The following is a 23,061-nucleotide window of genomic DNA, read 5'->3' as shown; positions in this document are numbered from 1 at the left end:
TGTTGCAGTAAAATAACAGGAGGGGAGACGGTCCCGTACACACTGCATATTAAATTGGGTTGTCACTTCACCTTTTAATGCTTAATCCTGTTCTGTACATACACACTTCAGTAATTTACGGTATTTACGTACAAAAAAGCCGATGACCTGGCAACACTGCAAGACCGCGCGCTGTGAAGCAGCCTCAGAAAAGAAGCGTGCAATACACAACGCGTGGACGGAGGTTCATTGCAAAACACAATGCTGTTAGATTATTTTGGTCAAAGCTGTGAGTGATAAGCACACGAGAAGGCAGAACGTTGCTATGGTTATTTCTGTGTCAATCATCACATTTAGGGGAGTGAGTCTTGTTACAGAGTCTCATACAGACATGAAACGAACATTTAGGGGATTCAGTCCCGCATTTAAATGCGGTTGTCAATCTCGCAAGTTTGCAGTGTGTACGAGACGAGACATTAATTAATTTCTCATCTCAAGTTCATGCTGTTTTTAATGTTGCACATGACGTGTCGTGGACTCGACTGTACTCGATATTTTCAGAGTCCAAAATGTCCAAGTCCGTGTCAAGTCCGAGTACAAATTCACCCGAGTGCGTGACAAGTCCGAGTTCATTCAAAATTGGACTCGAGTCCGGACTCGAGTCCGAGTCCAAGTTCGAGTACCCCAACTCTAGTAAGTTGTAACGTTTGCACTTCTGTCATTTGGTGTAATTGTCCAAGAATGGAAAGTACTAGAAACAAACTCCAAATTTTTATTTGTAGCAGAGATGTGTGTTGCTTGTGTAAAAATATAATTAATCAAACTCAAATATTTTTTGAATGATTGAGCCTAAACCAAAAAGCGTTAGGTTGTGCCCCGCTCTCTCCTATTAATTAAATATTAGTCGATATAGTTGAAATGGGTAAAGGTGTTCCAGCGTTTCATGTATTTTGGCTTCATTCTCTTGGGCAAACTTGCATGTTTTGCACACCAACATTTTGGCTCTCTCTCTCGTGCGCACAGACTCTTACTCTTTAGTGCATTTTGGCTCTCTCTCTTGCACGCACAGACTCTTTCTCGCATTTTGTCTCTCTCTCTCTCTTGCACGCATAGACTCGATCTCTTTGCCTATTTTGGCGCTCTCTCTCTCTTGCGCACACAGACTCGGACTATGTCATGCATTTTCAGGGCAGGACTTAACAGGGTGGAGGCCCCTGGGCTTGAATAAATTTTGGGCCCTACATTATCAGAACAAAAGGTACAAAAGCTGTCACTGGGACGGTACCCTTTAAATGGGTCCTAATATTTACCATTTAGGTACAGATATAGGTACATTTTTACCCATTATATGCACTCTTTAGGTACAAAGGTGTACTATTTGAAAGGGTACCACCCCAGTGACAGTTTGTGTAAATTATCTTCTGAGAGTGCACATACAGTAAACAACCTAAAATAAAAAATATATCATAGAACTACATTTTAGGGAAGTTTCCCGACAGGGTTTAGATTAATCCAGCACTAGGCCTATTGCTAGGTTATATTAGGGCATTCAAGTAGTTTTTACAAACAAACCTTACAAAAACATCACTGGTGTGTGTCTTGAGACAAAACAATGGCAATGATATATGTTAAGATATATCAGTGCAAAATGTGTTTCAATTAAGACAGATCAAACATGCATTTTAGTCTTGGACTAGGATAAGACCTGACTAGGAAACTGCCCCTATATCTCTTAAGCAGAACATAAGCCCAGTCTAAAATTAAATAATGTATTTTAGGGATGTCACAAATCCAAATTAATCATGCACATTAAAAAATGCCCCATAACAACATTTAAAATCATTATGTTAGACTTAGCTTAAGAAGAGAATGATATATTTTGATTAACATTCACCTTATTACACACCATATAATGTTATAAACATAATCAACAGGCGTATTTTGTGCATATAGCCTAAGTGGTGCAGTGAAAAGAAAATATTTTAGGATGTAATTTAATAATTATGACAAGACCATCATGTAATATTAGACACCAAAAACTAAAGTGGAGAAGATGATCATTAATTAATTTTGCGTCTGATATGAACGTAATACATTAAAACTTTGAACGTAGATATAAAAATGAACACTTTTCAGAAGTTTAAACTGTGATTCTGTTAGCAAACATGCTGAAAGAGAAACTACAGGAAAGTTAGTCTAGCTAGCTAGTGGATTATATCAAAAAGCATCAGGACATCAACATGGCCATGATTTAGTGAATCCTCACCTCCAGATGAAGTAATAAACTGGACTGATGATTTAAATGTTGACATAATCATATGTGCGTTGTTAACTCTCCGGATTTTGTTATGTTTCGTAGCCCTGCTCCACTCGTTCACTTTTCCACAGAAACTGTTTGGTTACAGGGTCGTGTGAGCTGCAGACTTCGAGCAGATTGTATTTCATTTGGCGCTACGCAGACCGCTTGGTGATGATGTCGAAGTACCGCGAGAGCGATTAGAAAGCAGACTTCTCTGTGTGAGCTCTCGCGGTACTCTGATGTCATTTTTTGGCTGTTGTTGAACCACGTGAATACACCCGTCTGCTTTACAATCACTTTTGCGCCGTGATAATTTGATTTCATATAATGATCGGATCGCGCAGTGCCGCATGAAGTTAAATGTACCAAATATCAAATAGCGGACTGTATATGAGGTTCAACCCGCCAAAGTAGCAAGTGGAGCATGCGAATGGTGAGTGATTCAGATGTCAATTTATGAATGAAAGTGTCAAGGGTTTGCCACACACTGTTAAGTATTTTCACGTTTTTTTAAATGGGTATACGGAAATCCTTGACCATTACTAGTGGATATACTGCGTATACCTGCTGCGTATCACGTTAGATTACAAACAAACAAGAAAAAACAGAGTTACAAGACCTACTCTAGTAATCTTTCATACGGAGCGCTTCATTTTCGCGTTGCTCTTTCTCGTTATCTGTAAAGCTTATTTATGACTCTCATTTTGCGTATTCGCTATTATACTAGCATCTATGGGTTTCAAAAGCAGTAAACGCAGGGCGTCATATTCAGCACCAAGATGACTGACATATATATATTAACAAATTAAATGCAGCACCAAACAATTCCGCACCAACCAATAGGCTGTAAAATAATAAATGAAAACGACTGAACAAATCAAACGAACGCAAGCCGGCACAGAGGCCCCTATTGGCCGGGGCCCCTGGGCTCAAGCCCAATCAAGCCCAATGGTAAGTCCGGCCATGTGCATTTTGTATCTTTCGAGCGCACAAACTCTTGTCTCTTTTGTGCATTTTGGCTCTCTCTCGCTGCATTCGCTTCACATTTGTCCACACCTGCGGCTCATAGTTTAGAGGGAGAGTAAGGGAGGTGTCCGCCCTTCACTGTCTGATTGATTAAGACCACGATGTGTGTGTGTATGTTAGGGCTGTCACTTTTTATTCGATATTCGAATATGCATTCAAACATGACGTGAAATATATAAATAATCCATCCGGTTTTTAAAATGCCATGGGTAGCACATTTTTTACAGTAACATCTCGTAGGAAGGAGGCTGAGAGTGAGACCGACGACGGCAACTGTGCACAAGAGAGGGAATCAAATTGGACCAAAATGAACCTAATGTGCATGTCAAGATAGAATTATAGTTTGTATATAAAATGACATATTGTTTATAGTGTTAAATATTATAGCAGAATAAAAAGCTTGTGTTAATACGTTCGCATTATGAAATTAGCATGTATGAAGATAATTTCTTAATTTTTACAACGCAATGTAAACTTTATATTAAACAACAACAGCATTTGTCTTGTAAACGAATGTGAAATGATCATGTGCTGACTGTCGCGCGTCACATAGACGACAGAGTCAAGTGAGATCTGCTTAACTCAGCGGTAAGTTTAATTTTATCTCAAGTATCAAAGGGTTTGTGCTCTCTATCATTAAAAACGGGCAAGCAACAGCACACGCAGGGTTAATGTACTTTTCGATGACGGCTCACAAACGCGCGGGATAGGCTATGTATGTATGTATGTGTGCGTGCTGTCAATTAGATTTTTTCTCACTAACACGCTCAAGCACGGGATATGCGTGTTTGTCAATGACGGACATTAAATCAGCGGAATTCCGCAGTTTTCTGCCGAAATCTGCGGGCGCGAATTCCGTTTGGGCCTGCCTATATATTCCTGCTGCTGTTTAAGTTGTCACGTTATTGTTTGTAACTGTTCTGAATCGTTTTTTATATATATGTAGTTTGTTTTTCATAAGTTGATAACATGCTGTTTCAAACATTAAGTAAAAAAAGTAATCCAGACAGCCCTGTTTATAACTGTCACTTTTAATAATTTTGTGATTGAATCTCCATTACAGTGGGATTTTTTTATGCGTGGGGGGTGTCGCAGATATTCGAATATATTCGGATACATTGCATGATATTCGAAATCCATTCGAATTTGATTTTTCTCAAAAGTGACAGCCCTAGTGTGTGTGTGTCTAATGTATATCTGTTGTTGAACCAGAAGAAGACTTTTGAGTTGCTGAACCTTTTCTTTTAACTTGAACGGCTGGTCGCACTGGTGCAACCTCAGATTTTTTTTACTCTCGAGCCCTGATATAGCCTCACACAATCTGTTATATCTCAGTTTCTGAGTCAAACTGTTTCCACACAGGTGTGTACGCATAGAGTGCACAATGTGACTACGTTTAGTTTAATTCAGTACATAATTTGTTTTCAATCAAATTAATTAAACTAAAAAAGTAACTTGCATTACTTTTTTGAAAAAGTAACTTAAATATTAATGTGTACATTTAAAAATGAATGCGTTACTTAACTTGTTACTTCAGAAAAGTAAGATTATTATGTTATACTTACAATGCGTTAACCCACAATGATTAGAGCTATGATTGTAAACAGTGCAAACTTTGAATTTTTTGTTTATGTGTTCTAGGGATGTTAACAATTAATTGATTGATCCCACATGCAGCCGGTGAAAAAAATTAAAACAAGTTAAACTAGCCATGATCACAATGATGCTCGATGCCAAACACACACCTGGGCTTTTTAACATCATGCGAGATGAGGCTGGCTGCTAACCCAACGAAAGGGCATCCGCAGGGGATCTGACAGGGTCTGATACAAATAATGCAAATACGTTTAGGATACTTAAAGCAAAGACCCTCTTCAGGGAAGCCTGCAAGATTAGCATAGCAACTCTGCTATTCACAGGGAAGGAGACCAGAAGCCATTTTTAATGAACAGATTAAAAATGTATTCTTAAATTCTGGCAAGAAACTAAAATGTAAACTGTAAATGACTGTCGTTACTCTCTGAATGCCCTTAACATATCACTGATCATTATTGACTGGCTGAGGCGCTACACGCTAAACACTGTTGCATAGGGCTGTCAGATTAATCGTATTTTTATAATGATAACGATATGAGTGCCCCACGATTAGTTTTAGCCAATCATCGCGATTAATATGTAAAGACCAAGAACAAAGCAAACTGACTACAATAAAGCAATGTGTTTGTTTGATATGGGCGGAGACATAGTATACGGAGTGGATTTGCAAGCGCGGCCTGTGTCATGGTAGTTGGCATCACAGATTTACAGTCATTCACTTTGAACAAACATAATGGCAGAGCAACAAGAAGAAAGTGCAGAAATACGTACGTTAGTTCTTAAAAAGAGTCATATCTCCATTGTTTGGATATTTCAGATTTGAGGAAAGTGATGTTGATCAGGTAAGTTACGAGTCTTGTGCTAACTGTGCTTCTGTTCCGTCCAAAAGTGAAGTAACAAGAGTTTTAAAAGCTGAAGACACAATCCGCAACCATGAAAAATCCCACCATCCATCGCGTATTATGTAAGTTAGCCAAGGATATGTGTCCGATAAGCACCGTGAGCAGCAAGGGCATATCATAGGCTTTTTTATTCCACATTTTTTTGTTTTTATTCCAGTTTTATTCAATTTTGATATATATATATATATATATAAATTGAATAAAACCATTGATGCTTGTAAAAGAAAGACGTTTAACCTATTGCACATACATTCACAATGCACCTGTTGCAACGGTGTTTAGCGTCTCCGCCCACAGCATCTGGAAACAATATAAATGGAGGACTGGATTAAAACCTTAAATACTGCGCATAATCTATCCAAGCATCCAAGACATAATATATAAAAGACTTCTTCCCGTAGTCATGTAAGAATGCTGTGTAATTTTTTCTTGTTTGAAATGTGACTTTTAAGCCTAACCTAACTGTTGGATACATGAATAGCCATGTTCTATGGTAAAGCCTTAAATTTTAATTGATGCATAGCGAAGGTGTAAGGTAAGGCAGCCTGCATATTTATTTATTTTCATGTTTATTTTGTTTTATTTTGATTGTATAGCCCTTTTCATTATTTTTCAGCCGTATTTTGTCCTGTAATCGTGCATCCCTACTGTTGCACGTTCTCTAATGGAAGGTTAAAATCTTCATAATAGAAGCATCTTTGTACACCACAAGTCTAATCTAAGGTGACAACGGGAAAGTGCCCTTTGTGTGCTTCTTGGATATAATTACAACAAACGGTGTATCAACGACTCGAATTTGCATAAATTGACATCCCTAATGTGTTCTGAATTATATTAAATACAAATTTCTATAACACTTTACAAAAAGGTTGTATTTGTTCATATCAGTAAATGCATTATGAACAAAAAATGAACAATTTATTGTACATAAGCATTTATTAATTCTAGTTTATGTCATTATAGTAATTTATGTTAATTTGTGGTGCATTAACTAATGTTAATAGTTTTAAATTTGATTTAAAAAAATTTATTAGTAAGTGCTAAAATGTATAAGATTTACAATTAATAAATAATTAATAATAATAATAGTTAAATAATAATGGATATATAATATTTTGTGATGAAATGCATTTAAACTTGACAGCATGGTTTCACAGACAGGGCTTAGATTAAGCCATGATAGGAAAAATTAGGACGTGGCTTTTATAAATGTGACTTTGAAAAACATTGCTGGTGTCAGTGGTGTGCATCTTGAGGCAAAACAATGGCACTGATATATTTTATCTTAGGAAATGTCAAGGCAAGTTGTTTTCAGTTAAGACAGCTCAAACATCCATTTTAGTCATGGACTACTTAAGCCTTGTCTGCTAACCGGATCGACATTGCTACCACCATGCTCTACCAGTTTAGCTACTGGAAAGTTATTAAAATGTTTAAAATAGCAGACTGTCTCTCTGTTTCACCAGCTCCATGAGTTGATCCCTGCAGTGGTGACATGTATAGTCAGTAAACAGCTGTGTTTGAGGCCTGATGTAGACAATCACTGGGCTCTCAGAGACTTTGCTGCAAGGCTGATGGCTCAGAGCTGCAAAACGTTCAGCACAACCACCAACAACATCCAGTCACGGATCACAAAGACTTTCACCAAGGTAGCAGAGCCAGTTTGAAGTGTGTGTGTGTGTGTGTGTGTGTGTGTGTGTGTGTGTGTGTGTGTGTGTGTGTGTGTGTGTGTGTGTGTGTGTGTGTGTGTGTGTGTGTGTGTGTGTGTGTGTGTCAAAAAAGCAACATCTTCTCTGTAGTCTATAATATGATTGTATTTCATTAATTATCAGATGTTTTGAGATGTAGTTTTGTTAAAAAAAAAACATTTAAAAAATCTGGATGTTGGATGTTATACTAGGAAAGTAACAACCACTTAAACAAACAACCACTTAAACATTGCAGTAGTGTTTAAATGTGTTTCTTTTATTAACAATAACTGAACATTTTGTGTTTATTTTATAGAGTCCCCATATTGACATGATTCTCTATTTCTCTCTTTTAGTCGTTGTTAGATGAAAAGACTCAGTGGACAACACGTTACGGTTGCATTGCCGGACTTGCTGAACTTGGTCATGACGTGAGTGTTCGAAATTCCAGAGCCCTTTTCTCACATGCTTCAGCCTACTTTATTTGGTGCTGCTGCCTATAACTAGTGGTGTGTAGGGCTACACAATAAAAAGATTATATAAGTACAAATACTAAAAAGTATTAATTACAGCGTTCTATAAGGTCTATTCCCATTACACCTATTACACCATGCTTTGTTTAACAGCGGTTGACCATTGTAACAAATTACAGACATTTCTCTTGTGTTCATGAAGACATTGGTAAAAAGGCTTTTTAAATGAGCCTTTCAGTAAAGACTACATGACAAAACTAGAATGCTCCTGTTATAATCAGCACATGTGAATACGAGATCTATTGTGCAGTGGAGTCTGCTTCATTGATTACAACAGGATGTGACAGTTTCTGTCCCATTACTCGCCGCCTTTGTGTAATTTCAAAAAGTTACCAAAATTATTTGTTCCCTTCCAAGAATATCTTAAATAGTCTTTAAGATATATCCTCACATTCTTTCTCTGCACTTTGTGATACTGAAGCATCGCTGTAGAGCAGGGGTCGGCAAGTAACTTTGACCGCGGGCCAGCTACACGGAGTAGGCTATCTGATCTTTTGTTGTGCAACATTGTCGTTATTTCCGATTTAAAAGACAAAAGAGGGCTTTAAAAATTGCTACAAAAATGGTTGTTCTGGTGTTTCTTTGTCTGTTTGCGCCCACATTAGGCCTATAATCGACTTAAAAAACGACTTGTTTTGCCATTATTTATTTCCTGAACTAAAATAAAAAAACGAATAACAACGGGTTTTCTGATTTTTTGATTGTGTGTAGTTGTGTTCTGATCGCTTTATTACGCGACCTGATGGGTCCGCAAAATTTTAATCTCGTTTCCAGAATCTCACATTCAAATGTCTCTTAACAGAAGGAGATAGATTAAGTAGCCTATAACAGGAGAACATGATTGCTATTCAAACCCTTATTAAAATGGGTGTAACCTGTTAACACAGTACCTGATCTGTTTAAAATGATTTCATTAGTATATGTCTGCTAAGGTTTTAAATTAAAACTTGTCTAAACCTGTTTCATTCATTTTTTCTATTTTTTTATCTGACCGCACAGAAAATCGGAAAATGAGCTGTTATTCGTTTTTTTAATTTCAATTAAGGAAATAAATAATGGAAAAACAGGTTGTTTTTCTTTATTTTCTTTTTTGTTTCAATTTGAAAAAAATGATTGAAGGAATGATACAGGGGGCCCTATTTGTAAACCGTGATTGTAAAATAAAAATAGGCTGATTAAAAAAAAGCTGACTTCCAAAATAATCTGGCGGGCCAGAAAATATTGCTGTCAGGCCAGTTTTGGCTCGCCGTAGAGTATTGCACGCGTAACAGACGTAGGCCGCGTCCCTTACACACGTTCTGGCTGACATTTACATGGATATATTGCCCCTTCACAAGGCGTTTGCCTGTACGAGCGTTGCGGCCTGGCTGTTTACTTGAATAGACATGATTTTTTTGGTGTTGGCCTTGCACAATAAAGCACACTTTGGCCGATTCTCATAGGTTTCGGCCACAAACAAGCCCTGTTCATAGCGACTGGCTGCAGACCCAACCACGGTTTTATGGTGTATTGATTACTATCAACAAGCCATAATTTATTGTACTAGCTATGGTTTAACTAGTGTGTTTGAAACCATGGTTGTCGAAGCCATGATTATTTTGTGGTTATCAGGGTTTTACTACACTGTGTACCTAGACATGTGCACGCTGTGGGTTCACAGCGTCACTGTACAGCCAGTGACAATCTGCCCTGCATTCCTCAGTTTCACGGCAGGCTAGTTCACAGCACACAGTATGGAACTGCCAACACTCCTGCGCTACACAGCAGCATATGGTGCTTTTCCATTGCATAGTACCCCACGGTTTGGTTTGGTTTAGTTTGGGTCGGGTCAGCTTACTTTTGGGAGCTTTTCCATTAGGTGCAGTGCGTGGTACCCGATACTTTTTTCGTACCACCTCAGTTGGGGTTCCAAGCGACCTAAGCTGATACCAAACGTGACGAGAAAACACTGTAGATCACGGATTGGTCTGAGAGAATCGCCACTACCAGCGTCATCGCTATAATGTAAAAGATTAGCTTTACCGTAGTGCTAGCTTGCGCGGTCTTGAGCAAACATGTTTTCATCTGTGCCCTGCTGTAAGTTCCCAAACTCCCTTTTATCGATGGAAAAAACCCACTGGTTGAGAATCAGGGACACCATAACAGTTTTTTCCAGAATTGCAGTTTGTGGCGGAACATTTGCGTCGAGCACATCTTCATTATATATGCTTAAATGCAACTTAAATGAGGCTCAGCGGAGTGCCGTCGGCTGACGCCACGGGTGTTTGAACAGAAACTGTCATGTGAGACAGAGGTAGTGATAAACGGGATGTGCTAACATCTATTTGTTTTGCCTAATTTTTATTTTGTGGCGGACTGAGAAATAAATAAATATATGGGAATGATGAATACGAAGTGATACTAAACTCAATGGAAAAGCTAATTACGCAAAAGTGAGGTGAGCTGACCCGACCCAAACTAAACTAAACCGTGGGGTACTATGCAATGGAAAAGCGCCAATAGTTCTCAAACCAGGGTACCCGCGGAGTCTTAAAAGTCTTGAAAAAGCATTGAATTTCATTTTCCCATATTAAGGCCTTAAAAGGTATTGAATTTCACCTCAAAGTCTTGAATTTTTCAGGGAGGTCTTAATTTTTCAAATGATCAATAGATTTATATGCTGTTAATTCAGACACAAAACTCGCGTGCACAAAAACCACGCGTGAGCGACAGATACGAGCGCAGAACACTATCCATGTTTGGAAAAGCATCTTAGCGAGCGTGCAGAACACTATTCGCGCGCAGGAAAGCATTCTCGCGTGTTCACAGAACACTATTTGCATTTTGCGCGCTGAAAAACGTCCTCCCGAGAGCGCACCTCTGTTCAAAGCGCACAAATGCAGTCACGCGAGCAAAGTAAAAAGTTAAGTAAAAAGGCTGGGATGATAAAGTAAAGGCTGGGATGAGCGCTCGCTCGACTCTCTTTATGCGCTCGCAGCTGCACAACACGCACTTGCTCGATCAAGTTGACTTTGGGACTGTGGGGGCAGGACAATGACGGGTGTCCTCGCACCTGTGATCGGTTGTTTGATTTATTCAGTGACACACACAATCTTCTGTTCCACAATTCGTCTCTAGTAAAGAGAAGACACGTTTTAATATGATCATTATGTCGGAGAAGGTCATTTATATGTTAAACAATAGTCTTGTGTGATCCATGCAATAATAAGCTGCAACAATAACGCAAATTTGAAAGCTATTATATATTTTGTTTACTGTTTAATTAGATAATATCAACTTGCAATATATACTATAGGCTACATATTTACATTGTCACACTAAGTTAGCATTAGAAAACTTTAGTATGGTCCTGTATAAAGATTAACAGAAAAGATTGACAGAAATATATCTATATATGAGCTTGTGTCCAGTTTTTTGTTTGGTGCAGTGAACAGATCTCTTGTCTTTTTAGGGTCAAAATAGCATTACATTTAATTTGTTGTTGTGTTTGAGGGTTTTTTGTTTCATTTGCCATAATATGGTTAATTTTGTTTGTCAGTATTATTCTGGTTCAGAGCATTACTGATGAGTGTTATTAGATGTTGTTATTATCTTAACTATATTAAACAGCAAAAAAAATAAAACCTTGAAATTGGTGTTATTGTTTGGTTTGCAGCTTATTTCATGGATCAAACAAGGCTATTGTTTTAACATAAATGACCTTATCCGACATAATGGTCATATTAAAACGTGGCGGGCTGCACAAGATAAAGAGGAGGGCCACATGTGGCCCCTGGCCCTCCAGTTGCCCATCCCTGATTTAGGGATTTTCACATTTACAATAAATGTACATTTAAATCTATTAAATCTATTTGATTGTTGGTTTTGATTGTTGGGTAAAGATAAGGGTTAGGCCGTTTGGGCCTTGGACTCATCCTTTCAGAGGCATGTTGTCATGAATGTTCAAACATTTGTAAATGGTAATTATTTGAGCTATATTACGTTATTTAAAATGATTTATTCTACCCGAATGGGTGCGATGTAGGTATTAATTTCATTTGAAGTGGTATTAAAAAGGTCTTAAAAGCCTTGAATTTAGGTTTGACAATCCTGGGGGTACCCTGTCAAACCCAATATGCAACTGGCACCCCTGCGTGTTTCTATGTGCGTGGAATCAAATATTTCCATGTTTGTATCCTGCATCTAGCCTCCCCAAGTGGTGTGCTGTGGCAGGTTTGACTGGTTGTGCCCGACACTTAAACCCCTGTTGCCCAACCACAGCTCTAGACACATACATGCCTCGCTCAGCGCAAGTTGCAGTCTGCCATTGGTTCGTAGCGTCCTGTATATTTGGCGGTGCCCAGCCCACACACCTGTTTTAGTGGCAGGTTCTTCCACAGCAGCCAGCATGTAATGGGCACCCACATGCGTGCGGCCAGCCATTGCTAGACATGTTCTTATGGGGCCAACACCCCGATCATTCGACAGCGTTTACCCCCCTTTTTACCTTTTACTGGTCCCCATTTCTCAGGGAACTGAGGTTACGATAGTAACCGAGACGTTTTGTCACAACTGTGCAGTTCAACCTAAGAAATGTATGCATTTTGTAAATATTTTTCAAATATATGTATTAGTTTATACAATAATATTGATCGATGTTTATGCCAAATTATAAAATAAATAAATAAATAATCAGTGTAAGAATATCAATGTGTTGGTTAGCATAAAGAATAAACTCTAAATATCTGTAACTTTCCATATAGGTGATAAAAACATTGATCATTCCACGGCTGTCAGTGGAGGGTGTTCGCATTAAAGCTGTGATTGATGGGCCAGTGGTGTCAAACATTGATAGGATCGGGGCGGATCATGTCCAGAGTCTGTTACTGGTAAGCACTGCAGAACAACACCGAGATTACACTTAGTCCCAAGCCACTTTTCTTTAGTTAAAAAACATGGTTCTTTGCATCTCAGTGGAATAAGATTTTGAGACTTTTCTAGACTATTTGTGAATATTCATATAAAAAACTGGGCTTGATTCGGTCGTTCTAAAGATGTGTAAAACATTTTACCAAAAGATGCCCCTGGGGGTGAAAATTACCCCATTATAAATGAATGGGGAATGCAAAAAAATGTATTTTTCTTTTTATTTGTCAAAAAAAATCAATGCATCCAGAATAAATCTGAAAGACATGCTCAGTCACACATACACAAACAGACACACAGAAACACACAAAGGTATGACTGCCCCAGAGAGCATTTTTTATAGAATTTTGTAAAAAACAGCCACAGATGCAAAACAAATATGTAAATTGGTGGGCTCTAATGTTCACACAGGTGCGTGCACACAGGCACACACACAAAGACACAAACACACATAAACGCACAAACACACACAAACAGACATCACAAAAACACTAAAGTATGATTGGCACAGAGAGCAAAAAAACAGTCACATGTTCACACAGACTCAGACACACATACAAAGACACAGTAACACTTGCACACAAATACACAGACACAAACAGAAAGACAAAGTCACACAAACATGCTTGCACACACACATACACAGAGGTTTCCATGTTTTGTGGGGACATTCCATAGACGTAATGGCTTTTATACTGTACAAACTGTATATTCTATTCCCTTCCCCTAGCCCTAACCCCAACCATCACAGAAACCTTTCTCCTACTTCACATTTTTAAGAAACATAATTCTGTTTGATTTATAAGCTAGTTTCCTCATAGGGACCTCAAAATGTCCACACAAGGTCACAAAAATACTGGTATTCCTATCTTTGTGGGGACAATTGTTCCCCACAACGTGATAATTACCAGGTACACACACACACACACACACACACACACACACACACACTTAGATTCAGTCAAATTTTTGTAGCATTTTGTAAAAACAGACATTACAAAATGCATAAAAGACCTACAAAAACATCTACTATTTGAAATTATATATATTTTAATGTCCTTTATAATGTTTATATATACATAAATTCACAAAATGTATCACTAAGTAGTGATGTGAGCAGTTGGTTACATCCAGTGAAATGTTTCATGTTTTTTTCTAAACACCAGGGGTGTTTTTTGCCTTTTGGGTTTTTATGAAATTATAAAAACACTGTTTAAACACTGGTATTGTCAAAGTTGATACTGGTTTCACATATGGCCAGACAGGTCTCATTTTATTCATAACATTTTTAATGGAAAACAAACTCAGAGGGAGATATAATATTTTTGACCAGCGGATGGTGGAGATCGTTTTGGGTCATGTCCTTCTTTATCTCAAAGAAGGCAAGTGCATCAATTATACCATTGAACGCGACTTAATGCATCAAGACTGCAATATTAAATACCTAGAGAATAGGCTGCTAAAGGCAAGTAGATGAGCCCAGCATAAAAGTTTCGCGTTAAGTGTTTCTGGCGCAGCCATAAGGCATTAAGATATAAAAACAAAAGTTCAGTACAAATGAAAAGTTCAGTACAAACCTTAAAAAAGCATATTTACAGGTAAACAGATGAAACCAGAATATAAAAACCAATGAGTTTAAATACTTGTTAGTGTTTTTCTTATATAAACCAGAACGTCTCTTTATATTAGGCTAAACTTTAAATGGGCTACGTTATTAAATGTCGTAGTACATTACATTATTTTTCATCATCTTACAGGTTATAAAGTTTTTTGTAGCTATGTAGGCACTCGGGTTTGTTTCTGTCATTTGGCCTAATTTAATTAAAACTATACTTTTTTTACAGTTTGTCAATGATTAGATGATAAAGACTAACAAACTTCTTATCATTCCTCAAATACATGAAACATTAGCCTGTAGTGTTTGATGAATGAAGAAAAGACTTATTCATATAGTTCATTTGCGTTTCAAACACGCAGACACGCTCATGACAGATGTGTGTCCACCGTAGAGGATTCGTCTTTTCAATACTTTTCATCTGTTAAATTTTTGTTACTCATAGGCAGGTGCGACTCCTAGATGCAATTTGAGTGGTGATCTTCATGAATGAAACAGGAATATTAAAACTAAATGTGTATAAAAACAAGAACAGAGTTTGTGTTCTTTCACTCTGCTCAAAAAGAGTGCGTACGCACAGTGGAGAGCATCCGTACAGTGGAGAGCATCCGTACGGTGCGCACCTATTTATGGCAAGTTTGTTTTTTATAAATCCCGATATGTGCGTGGAAAATTGCATATGCATATTTCTATGCTCATTTTGTGCGTACGTAACGTTTATACATCAGGCGCCAGATGGCCAAATTCAACACATAAAATCTAAATCAATATCTAAAAACAATTTAAACCAAATTTAGATCATTATTTATGTGCATTTTTCATAAAATTTGATATTTTACAGGGAAGCTTATGACGTATTTGAGGAATTTAGTTGTAAACAAAAGTACTTAATATCTCCCAAAACTCAGCATTAATGTATAGATTGAAGTAAACAAAAAAATTATATATTTCTATAATTAAAAATGTATATTTTTGTAATCACTTGGTGGGTCATTTTTACCCCCGCGGAACTCTAACATGTTGTTGGTGTTTTTCCTTAAGCGCTGTGTTTTTCCATAAGCCATTTTGATGTCTGGCAAAGCCCATTGTCCACTCTCTGATTGCTTGATACTGTATTTCCTATAGAAGTTATCATGGCATCTCCAGCCTTTTGTCCAAATATGCATTCAGATTTTCCATCATCTGATCAATGGTTACATTTGGATATTCTGTTCCATGCCGTTCTGTAGTGAAGTCTCAGGTTAGATCCACAACCATTGTTTTTCATAATAGACTCAGCCATGGCCAGTACAGCAGAAGTGCCCTCAGAGGTGTGAAAACAAAACAAAAGGTGTTAAATCTGTTAAAGGTGCTTACTCAGACTGACCATTTGGAATGTACAGACAAACCCACTCAAACATACATTTTTAAAATGTACTCTTAATAAAAATAATTAGTTTGCGCTTACTTATTGTTTCGTTTTAATACTACAATTAAGCAAGCAGAAGGACCATAATAAAATGCATCTACAGTTTGCACACCAATAAACATTAGACTTCACAGTTTAAACTCTCAAATTGTGATGAAGCGACCCTGTCGCTATCATTGAATGTAATATGCCAACACCTTATGATCGCTTTGAGATGTGAATAGGTCCCAAAAAAACCCCGTAAGAGTACTTTCGTATAAGGTGAAGTTTATTTACAGTGTATGAGAAGATAACCAAATGTGATATATTTATATTTACAAGTGCAGACAAAAAACCCAAAATACCAATTAAATAAACAAAGGCAAAATAATGATGAAAACATACACAAGCAAATATCAACAATATATCCAACAACTTTCCTCCACTACCACTCACTCTGGTCGACTTGGTAAACAAGAGACTCCTCCCCCAAAATACCTACAAACAATAGAAACCTGTTAGGACCTCCTACAGGAAATTGGTCTACTGAGCAGTCTACCCTGAGGAATCGAGTTTCTTTGTTATTCACACTTATAAGTTTTTATAGGCCCTACATCTGTATGTTGCATTTGGTTCACACCTTCGCTGCAGACAAATGTGACCCGTCATGGAAACCAGTGACACAAGTCGGCAGCACAACTTTCAAGAAATGATAAAGTTTTTTTTTTCAAAATTTGTGATTTTCGTTTTATTGCAGAATCTGTTAGTTGAGATCATGAAGAAGCCTCTCCATGTTTGAGATAGCAGTTTTTGTATAGCTAAAAGCGTACATTTTGCGGTTGAAATCGGCTTGTTTTTCTGGAGATTCTAGCGTGCAGCGGGGGGTGACATTGTCTGTGTATATTTACATACTGGATAAGCAAGTGTTTTTGCCCCCTGCCCTAAAGGGAACAGCGTGGCTCCTTAATAGGGATAGTTCGCCCAAAAAGGAAAATAATGTCATTAATGACTTACCCTTATGTCGTTCTAAACTCGGAAGACCTCCGTTCATCTTCGGAACACAGTTTAAGATGTTTTAACGTTAGATTTAGTCCGAGAGCTTTCTGTCCCTCCATTGAAAAACTATGTAAGGTTTTCATGTCCAGAAAGGTAATTAAAACATCATCAAAGTAGTCCATGTGACATCAGTGGGTCAGTTAGAATGTGTTGAGGCATCAAAAATACATTTTGGTCCAAAAATAGCAAAAAATGACGACTTTATTCAGCATGGTCTTCTCTTTCGTTGCTGCTGTGATCCGCTTGAGGTCACGTGACTGTAGTGATATGTTTGCTAAGTTTTTTTTTTTCAAACTTACAGCATGCGTCTCCCCAGACTGTAAACGAAGCTCGGGCGCACAAAAGAAAAGAAAAGAAAAAGAAGCTGGGGCGGAACAGATAACAGTCAGCTGCGTCGTACGTCAGCCGCATCACTGGCTTGCTCGACTTTATGTGGTGTCGCAGTCAGATGACGTCAAAATACCGTGGCAGTATAACTGGCTACATGTTTTGTCTATCAATATTTTCCATGAAGTCATTGGCTGATGGAGGAACGAGCGAGCGATTGGTTACATCCCTAAAGCACATCACGTTTTCGACTGCGCTGTTTGGGTTATTTATTATACTACCTCCCTATTTTAAATACAAACTTTGTGTTAGGTTGAAGAAAACAGGCAATGGATCCCAGTGCGGATAACAGAAAACTTTATTTAAACAATAATGGGTGTAAAAAGACAGTAGCACGTCTGGGCGCAAAGGCCACTCCGAGGCAGACGGCTGAAGGCGGGGAGCACACACAGGCACTGGGGAGAACAGCCACACACGTTCTGGCTCCGGCCAGACAAACGAACGGTGGGAGAGAGTATCTTACAACAATAAATCCAATCAGGACACAGAAAGGGGATCCGCAATCAGCCCTGCAACAAGCACCCGAAGCAGCTGAGGAGGGAAATCCTGCGGCGGGCAGAGAGAGTGAGAGTGTTAGTGGTGCTGACGGGAGGAACTGGACAGCTTCAGAGGTGAATGCGCGATGAGCGTCCGCCGCTACAGCTGGAAATAGCAGTTTTAAAGGCAGGCAAATGGAGTGAGCAGTCCTTAATACAGACAGACGACAAACAGTTCTTGAAGCCGCCAGCAATCTCAGAGTTTCAGATGTAAATCCTGGGCGGCAGAGGGCACAGATAAAGGGTGGGAAACAGTCAGTTGTTAAATTGGCTTTTGTAGGGAGGGGGAGCCCTTATTTACGGTAAATAGTCATCATTCAAAATCACGCTGTAAAATTACTTAATGTGTTATACGCTCTTTTTCCAGTATTAATGTTTAAGGTAAGGTTGAGTAGTTATTCAAACAAAGATAAATACTTTACAATTCACTTACAAGTTTCAGCTGAACTTTAAATTATGCTAATCTATATATGAGTCTGACACCCTATATGCATTTGTTGCACATGTTATTATGCACAATTGATCAAACTTTGAAAGAAGGCATAAGCCTCAACCTCCTTGACTAATTCTAAGCATAAGATAACCCAAAAGATTAAATTAACAAGAAAAACGACATACTGAATCAGCATCAATATGTCTTATAAGCCATAGAGATAAGCTGGTCAGCAGTTAGTTAAACAATCACTATAGCTAGGTTGTAATTGATTTGTATAATCAAAATACATTATTTTATTAAACTATACAATAAGTTCACTGTTATCTTTTAACATATTGTAATGAGATGAGTGATATGGCTATACATACTTTAATCATTTGTTTCTAGAGTTCTATTAAGTTTTCTCGACGTGTGCACCACTCTTACCTCTCTATCTCTCATCTCTACAATGTCTAATATCATCCTGTGAGAATGCGCATTCTTGAGGATCTGAGTGAGACGTGGGGCTGCGTACCAGTGATGCGCGGGTCAATGTATAAACAACCGGCACCCGCCCGCAATTTGGACCGCAAAAAGGACGTCTGTGATTTTGGCCGATTCGGACGGAATAAAAATGATCATGCTATTCCTGAGATAGGAGCGTCTGTTTCATGCGTTTTGGCGTTGCAGAAGATCACGTGCTTTGGATATGCGTGTTTGCAGCCTAATGTTTGATATTTTGCTTTAACTGTAAAATTATTAGCCTAAAGAACATTTAATTTATTAATTTAATTTTAACAAATCAAAATAACTTATACAAATCATATAAAGTAGCCTACGTGTTTTATATAACTGGCTGCTTATAAAAAACCCAAAGAAATTAAGAAATAATGATTAATAACAATTTATTATCTTTATTAATTAACATTACCATTCCAGAGTGAAACAAAATGGTTGAGTTCATACCTTATAACGTTACTGATATTACAGTGTTTAGTCTTGATATGATATTCAGCTCATCTTGATTTAATTATTTTATTCCGCCAAATGGAAAAAAAACATCCATATCTGAATGAATGGGACGTTGGCCAAAACACCAAAAGAACCGCGTTTTCAAAAGATATTGCAAGCAGACACAGATATTTGCATCCGGGCAGATTAAATTTATCAAAAGCCCTCTGAGTTTGGCGAAAAACAGTAAGTAAATTGCTGTGGAATTTTTACAGAGGTTGCAGAGAAAAACACAGACATGGCCGATTCGGACGGGATTAAAATCACAGTGGACCTCTGAGACGCATGATTTTCTCAGAGGTCCCCCTGTAAAACTAATCCCGTCCAAAATTACAAAGGTTTAAATGGCATCTTTATTTCAAACGACCCGACCGACCGCGACCCGAATGTCATTACAAATATTAGGCCCGGCCCAATTTAACCCTGTTGCTGAAGGAGACGGAGCTGAGCTCCGGCAGGGTGTGTTGTGGACCTGAGGAGGCGGAGCTGCGCTCCGGTGAGCTCCGGCCCAATTTAACCACTGGAAACAGTTAATAAACAGATGGGAATTATCAAAAGTACACAACAAGACAGAACTAGAAACTAGCAAAGCTAGTAGCTTGCGAGAACATACACAGACGAACTTGCAGCGAGACACTGAACACACAGGGAATATATACTGAACCAATAAGGGGAAAACAAGCTACAGGTGAGGATGACACAATGAGGAAATCACACAGAGCAGGAACACCTGTGAGGGAAGAACACGTGAACCTGTGAAACAAAACACAGGACAACCAAAACACTAATAAGACAAAACCATAAATATATTTATATATATATATATATATATAAATATATATACACATGAAAACAGTACACTAGACTAAACAAGACATAAAAACAAAGACTAGAGGAAGCAAGGGAGCGGGGAAAAATCACAAGACACAGGAAAAACGTGGTCTTATATCACAACACTAAAACCACGTTCTCCCACACAAAACATTGTACTGTCAGCACCCTGCCACACTAGACTAGATATAATTACCAAACAGGACTCCGGCAAGATCCTAACACTTTGAAGGCGCGTTCATGTGTTTAAAGGAACGTAAATTACCCGGAGTGTAATCTATATACCCTTACATGTTACTATGTAAATAGTCCTCAGATTGTATATTATATTACCAGACGTTCATGTGAAATCTGATCTAAACAATAGACTATATATCTATATTTCACGGATTATAAGCATTTGTGGACAAAAAATGGTCATTGGATGATTCACACATCTGAAACAGACTGGATTCGACTTGTGATCAACACAAAGGTAAAAAGTCCTGTTTATTTTTGCATGTTGTCATCCGGACTTCTGTCACAAAATACTACATATGATGCTAGAACATCTGTATCTCAAAATGGCTTTACAGGGGGTATGGCTTAGCTAAATGAGATGTAAATGAGCCCTATTGTCTCTCCCGGCAGGAAAAGGTGTTAACTTTTCTTTCTTTTTTTTCGATTTGAGTTTTCCTGAGTTCCTATATTCAAATGGCCACAACTTCTCCAAATCTTATAAGATTTCCATGTGTTACATATCATTGGTAACCTTAGCAACTGCACTTCCAGAATCTTTTAATAACTCAAAATGCCCCTAGATCCAACTTGTGTCCCTACTTTCCGTGACTGGTCACATATGTTGATTACATCAGGGCACAGTTGTAATGTAATCAGACAATAATAAAGTTGATAACATCAGGGCACAGTTGCAACGTAACACATTAGACATAACATCAGGGCACAGTTGCAATGTAACACATTAAACATTGATTACGCATATAAAGAAACATACACAAAATCCAACGTGCTCTGTTGAGCCTCATTTAAGTTGCAAAAATGCAGTGCATGCGAACCGATGCGTCACAAATGTGCCGCCACAAACCGCAAGTCTGGAAAACAGTGGTATGGTAAAAGAACAAGACAGATTTGATCAATTTTGTTAATCTTTTAATTTGGAATTGAATGTGTAATTTGAAATAAGGAAAAAACTCTATTTTTAACATTATTTCAAATTATTCACTTTTATTAGTACACTGCTATTTATTGAACACCACTGTATAGTTTAAAGCACTCAAAAATATACATGTTTGGTTTAAGAAAGCAATACTATGGAGGACTGGGAATGCAACACATTGTAGAAAATGTAGAAACACGGCCCGTCCGGACACCTCTCTCAGGGCCGGCCCTGGCCAATTTGCTGCCCTAGGCAAGATTTCACCTGGTGCCCTTTAGAATCACAGAATCAAAATTGTGTTCCAATCATTTTGCTCATAAACTTATACAGAAACACAAACTGCACAGCTTTGTCTTGTTTTTCTTTATTTTGAAAATATTTTGGAAACAAACACACACTCACGCACGCATACTGTGGCTATACTGCACTGAAGCGGCAGTTAAATACAAACCCAGAATTTAGCGAACGTAAAGAACAAGAAAGCGGAAACAACAATCAGACCGAGACGCGGGATTTACATAACGTTACACGGACCATGTGTAAATTTCAATGTTTCTGGACAGAAATACCAACTTGTTCACTTTGTTTGGTATTAATAAGCTGAGTGCTGGCTGCTCCCCGCGGTGCTGAAGACCAAGACCCGCTCTGACGGAGTACTGGTGGCACTTATGCACAGATATTTACGTGCAATCTATTGGAAAGCGGACGAGTCATTAGTTAGGTTAGTAAACGAAACTATAGATTTTAAATAGAAGAAAAAAAAGAGATATTTTTTTAAAAAGTTTAAAAATGCACAACTCTTCTCAAGTGGAAGAAAGCTATACTTTTCCCCTTACGTGCAACCTATTGGAAAGCGCAGATGAGTTTGTTGGGTTAGTAACGAAATTATAGATTTAAGTACAAAATAGTATTTATATAAAGAGAAATGTTGAAATAAAAAGTGCAGAACTCTTCTTAAGTGAAAGTAATAAAGTAAAATAACGAATAATAATTATATAATAACGAATAATAGTTTCCAATGGCTTGCACGTAAATATCTGTGCATGTCCCACCAGTACTCCGTCCGAGCGCGTCTTCAGCACCGCGGCCAGCACTTATTAATACCAAACAAAGTGAACAAGTTGGTATTTCTGTCCAGAAACATTGAAATTTAAACATGGTCTGTGTAACATTATGTAAATTCTGCATCTCGGTCTGATTGTTGTTTCCGTTTTCTTTGTCTTGACGTTCGCTGAATTCTGGGTTTATATTTTAAACTGCCACTTCAGTGCAGTATAGAGCTATTTAACAAGCAAGATCTTCCGAGATACTATGCTACTAATAATTCATTAATAACTGCTGTTTTCTTGTGCAGAATTAAATATTTATAGTAAAATGTTTATATACATATATTAAAAAAATAATAATTTGGGCGCACGGACGCCCCAAGGGGTCGGCGGCGCCCTTAGCATTTGCCTATTCCGCCTATGCCCAGGGCCGGCCCTGACCTCTCTCCTATCAGCAGGCAGATTGTCTGGGATTAGTTTTGCATTTAGCGTTTTCCAGGGGTCTGACGGATCAAAAAACTCACGGTTTGGATTAAATTGCGGTTTTTGAGGCATGGATCGAATAATTTCTCGGATCAGCAAAAAAAGGGGTGGGAAAAATCTAAAAACAAATAGAGAAATTACAACAGGGTTCCCGCGGGGTCTTAAAAAGCCTTAAAAGCATTGAATTTATGAATTTGGAAATAATACCTT

The 23,061-nt window shown here is 38.0% G+C and overlaps 1 protein-coding gene across 2 annotated transcripts in view; it reads left to right on the top strand.

Annotated features, from left to right (window-relative positions):
* The window catches only part of taf6 (TAF6 RNA polymerase II, TATA box binding protein (TBP)-associated factor), a 107,234-nt gene that overhangs the window by 65,976 nt on the left and 18,197 nt on the right, over positions 1-23,061 (top strand). For both annotated transcript variants that reach the window (XM_065284626.2, XM_065284625.2), the window contains 3 exons: positions 7,269-7,451; positions 7,847-7,921; positions 12,766-12,891. In XM_065284626.2, coding sequence (XP_065140698.1) covers positions 7,269-7,451; positions 7,847-7,921; positions 12,766-12,891 — 384 coding nt within the window. The remainder of the gene's footprint in view (positions 1-7,268; positions 7,452-7,846; positions 7,922-12,765; positions 12,892-23,061) is intronic.

The sequence above is a fragment of the Paramisgurnus dabryanus genome, chromosome 5 (assembly GCF_030506205.2).
Source record: "Paramisgurnus dabryanus chromosome 5, PD_genome_1.1, whole genome shotgun sequence".
Lineage (NCBI taxonomy): Eukaryota > Metazoa > Chordata > Actinopteri > Cypriniformes > Cobitidae > Paramisgurnus > Paramisgurnus dabryanus.
This window is presented reverse-complemented; position numbering and strand designations above follow the sequence as displayed.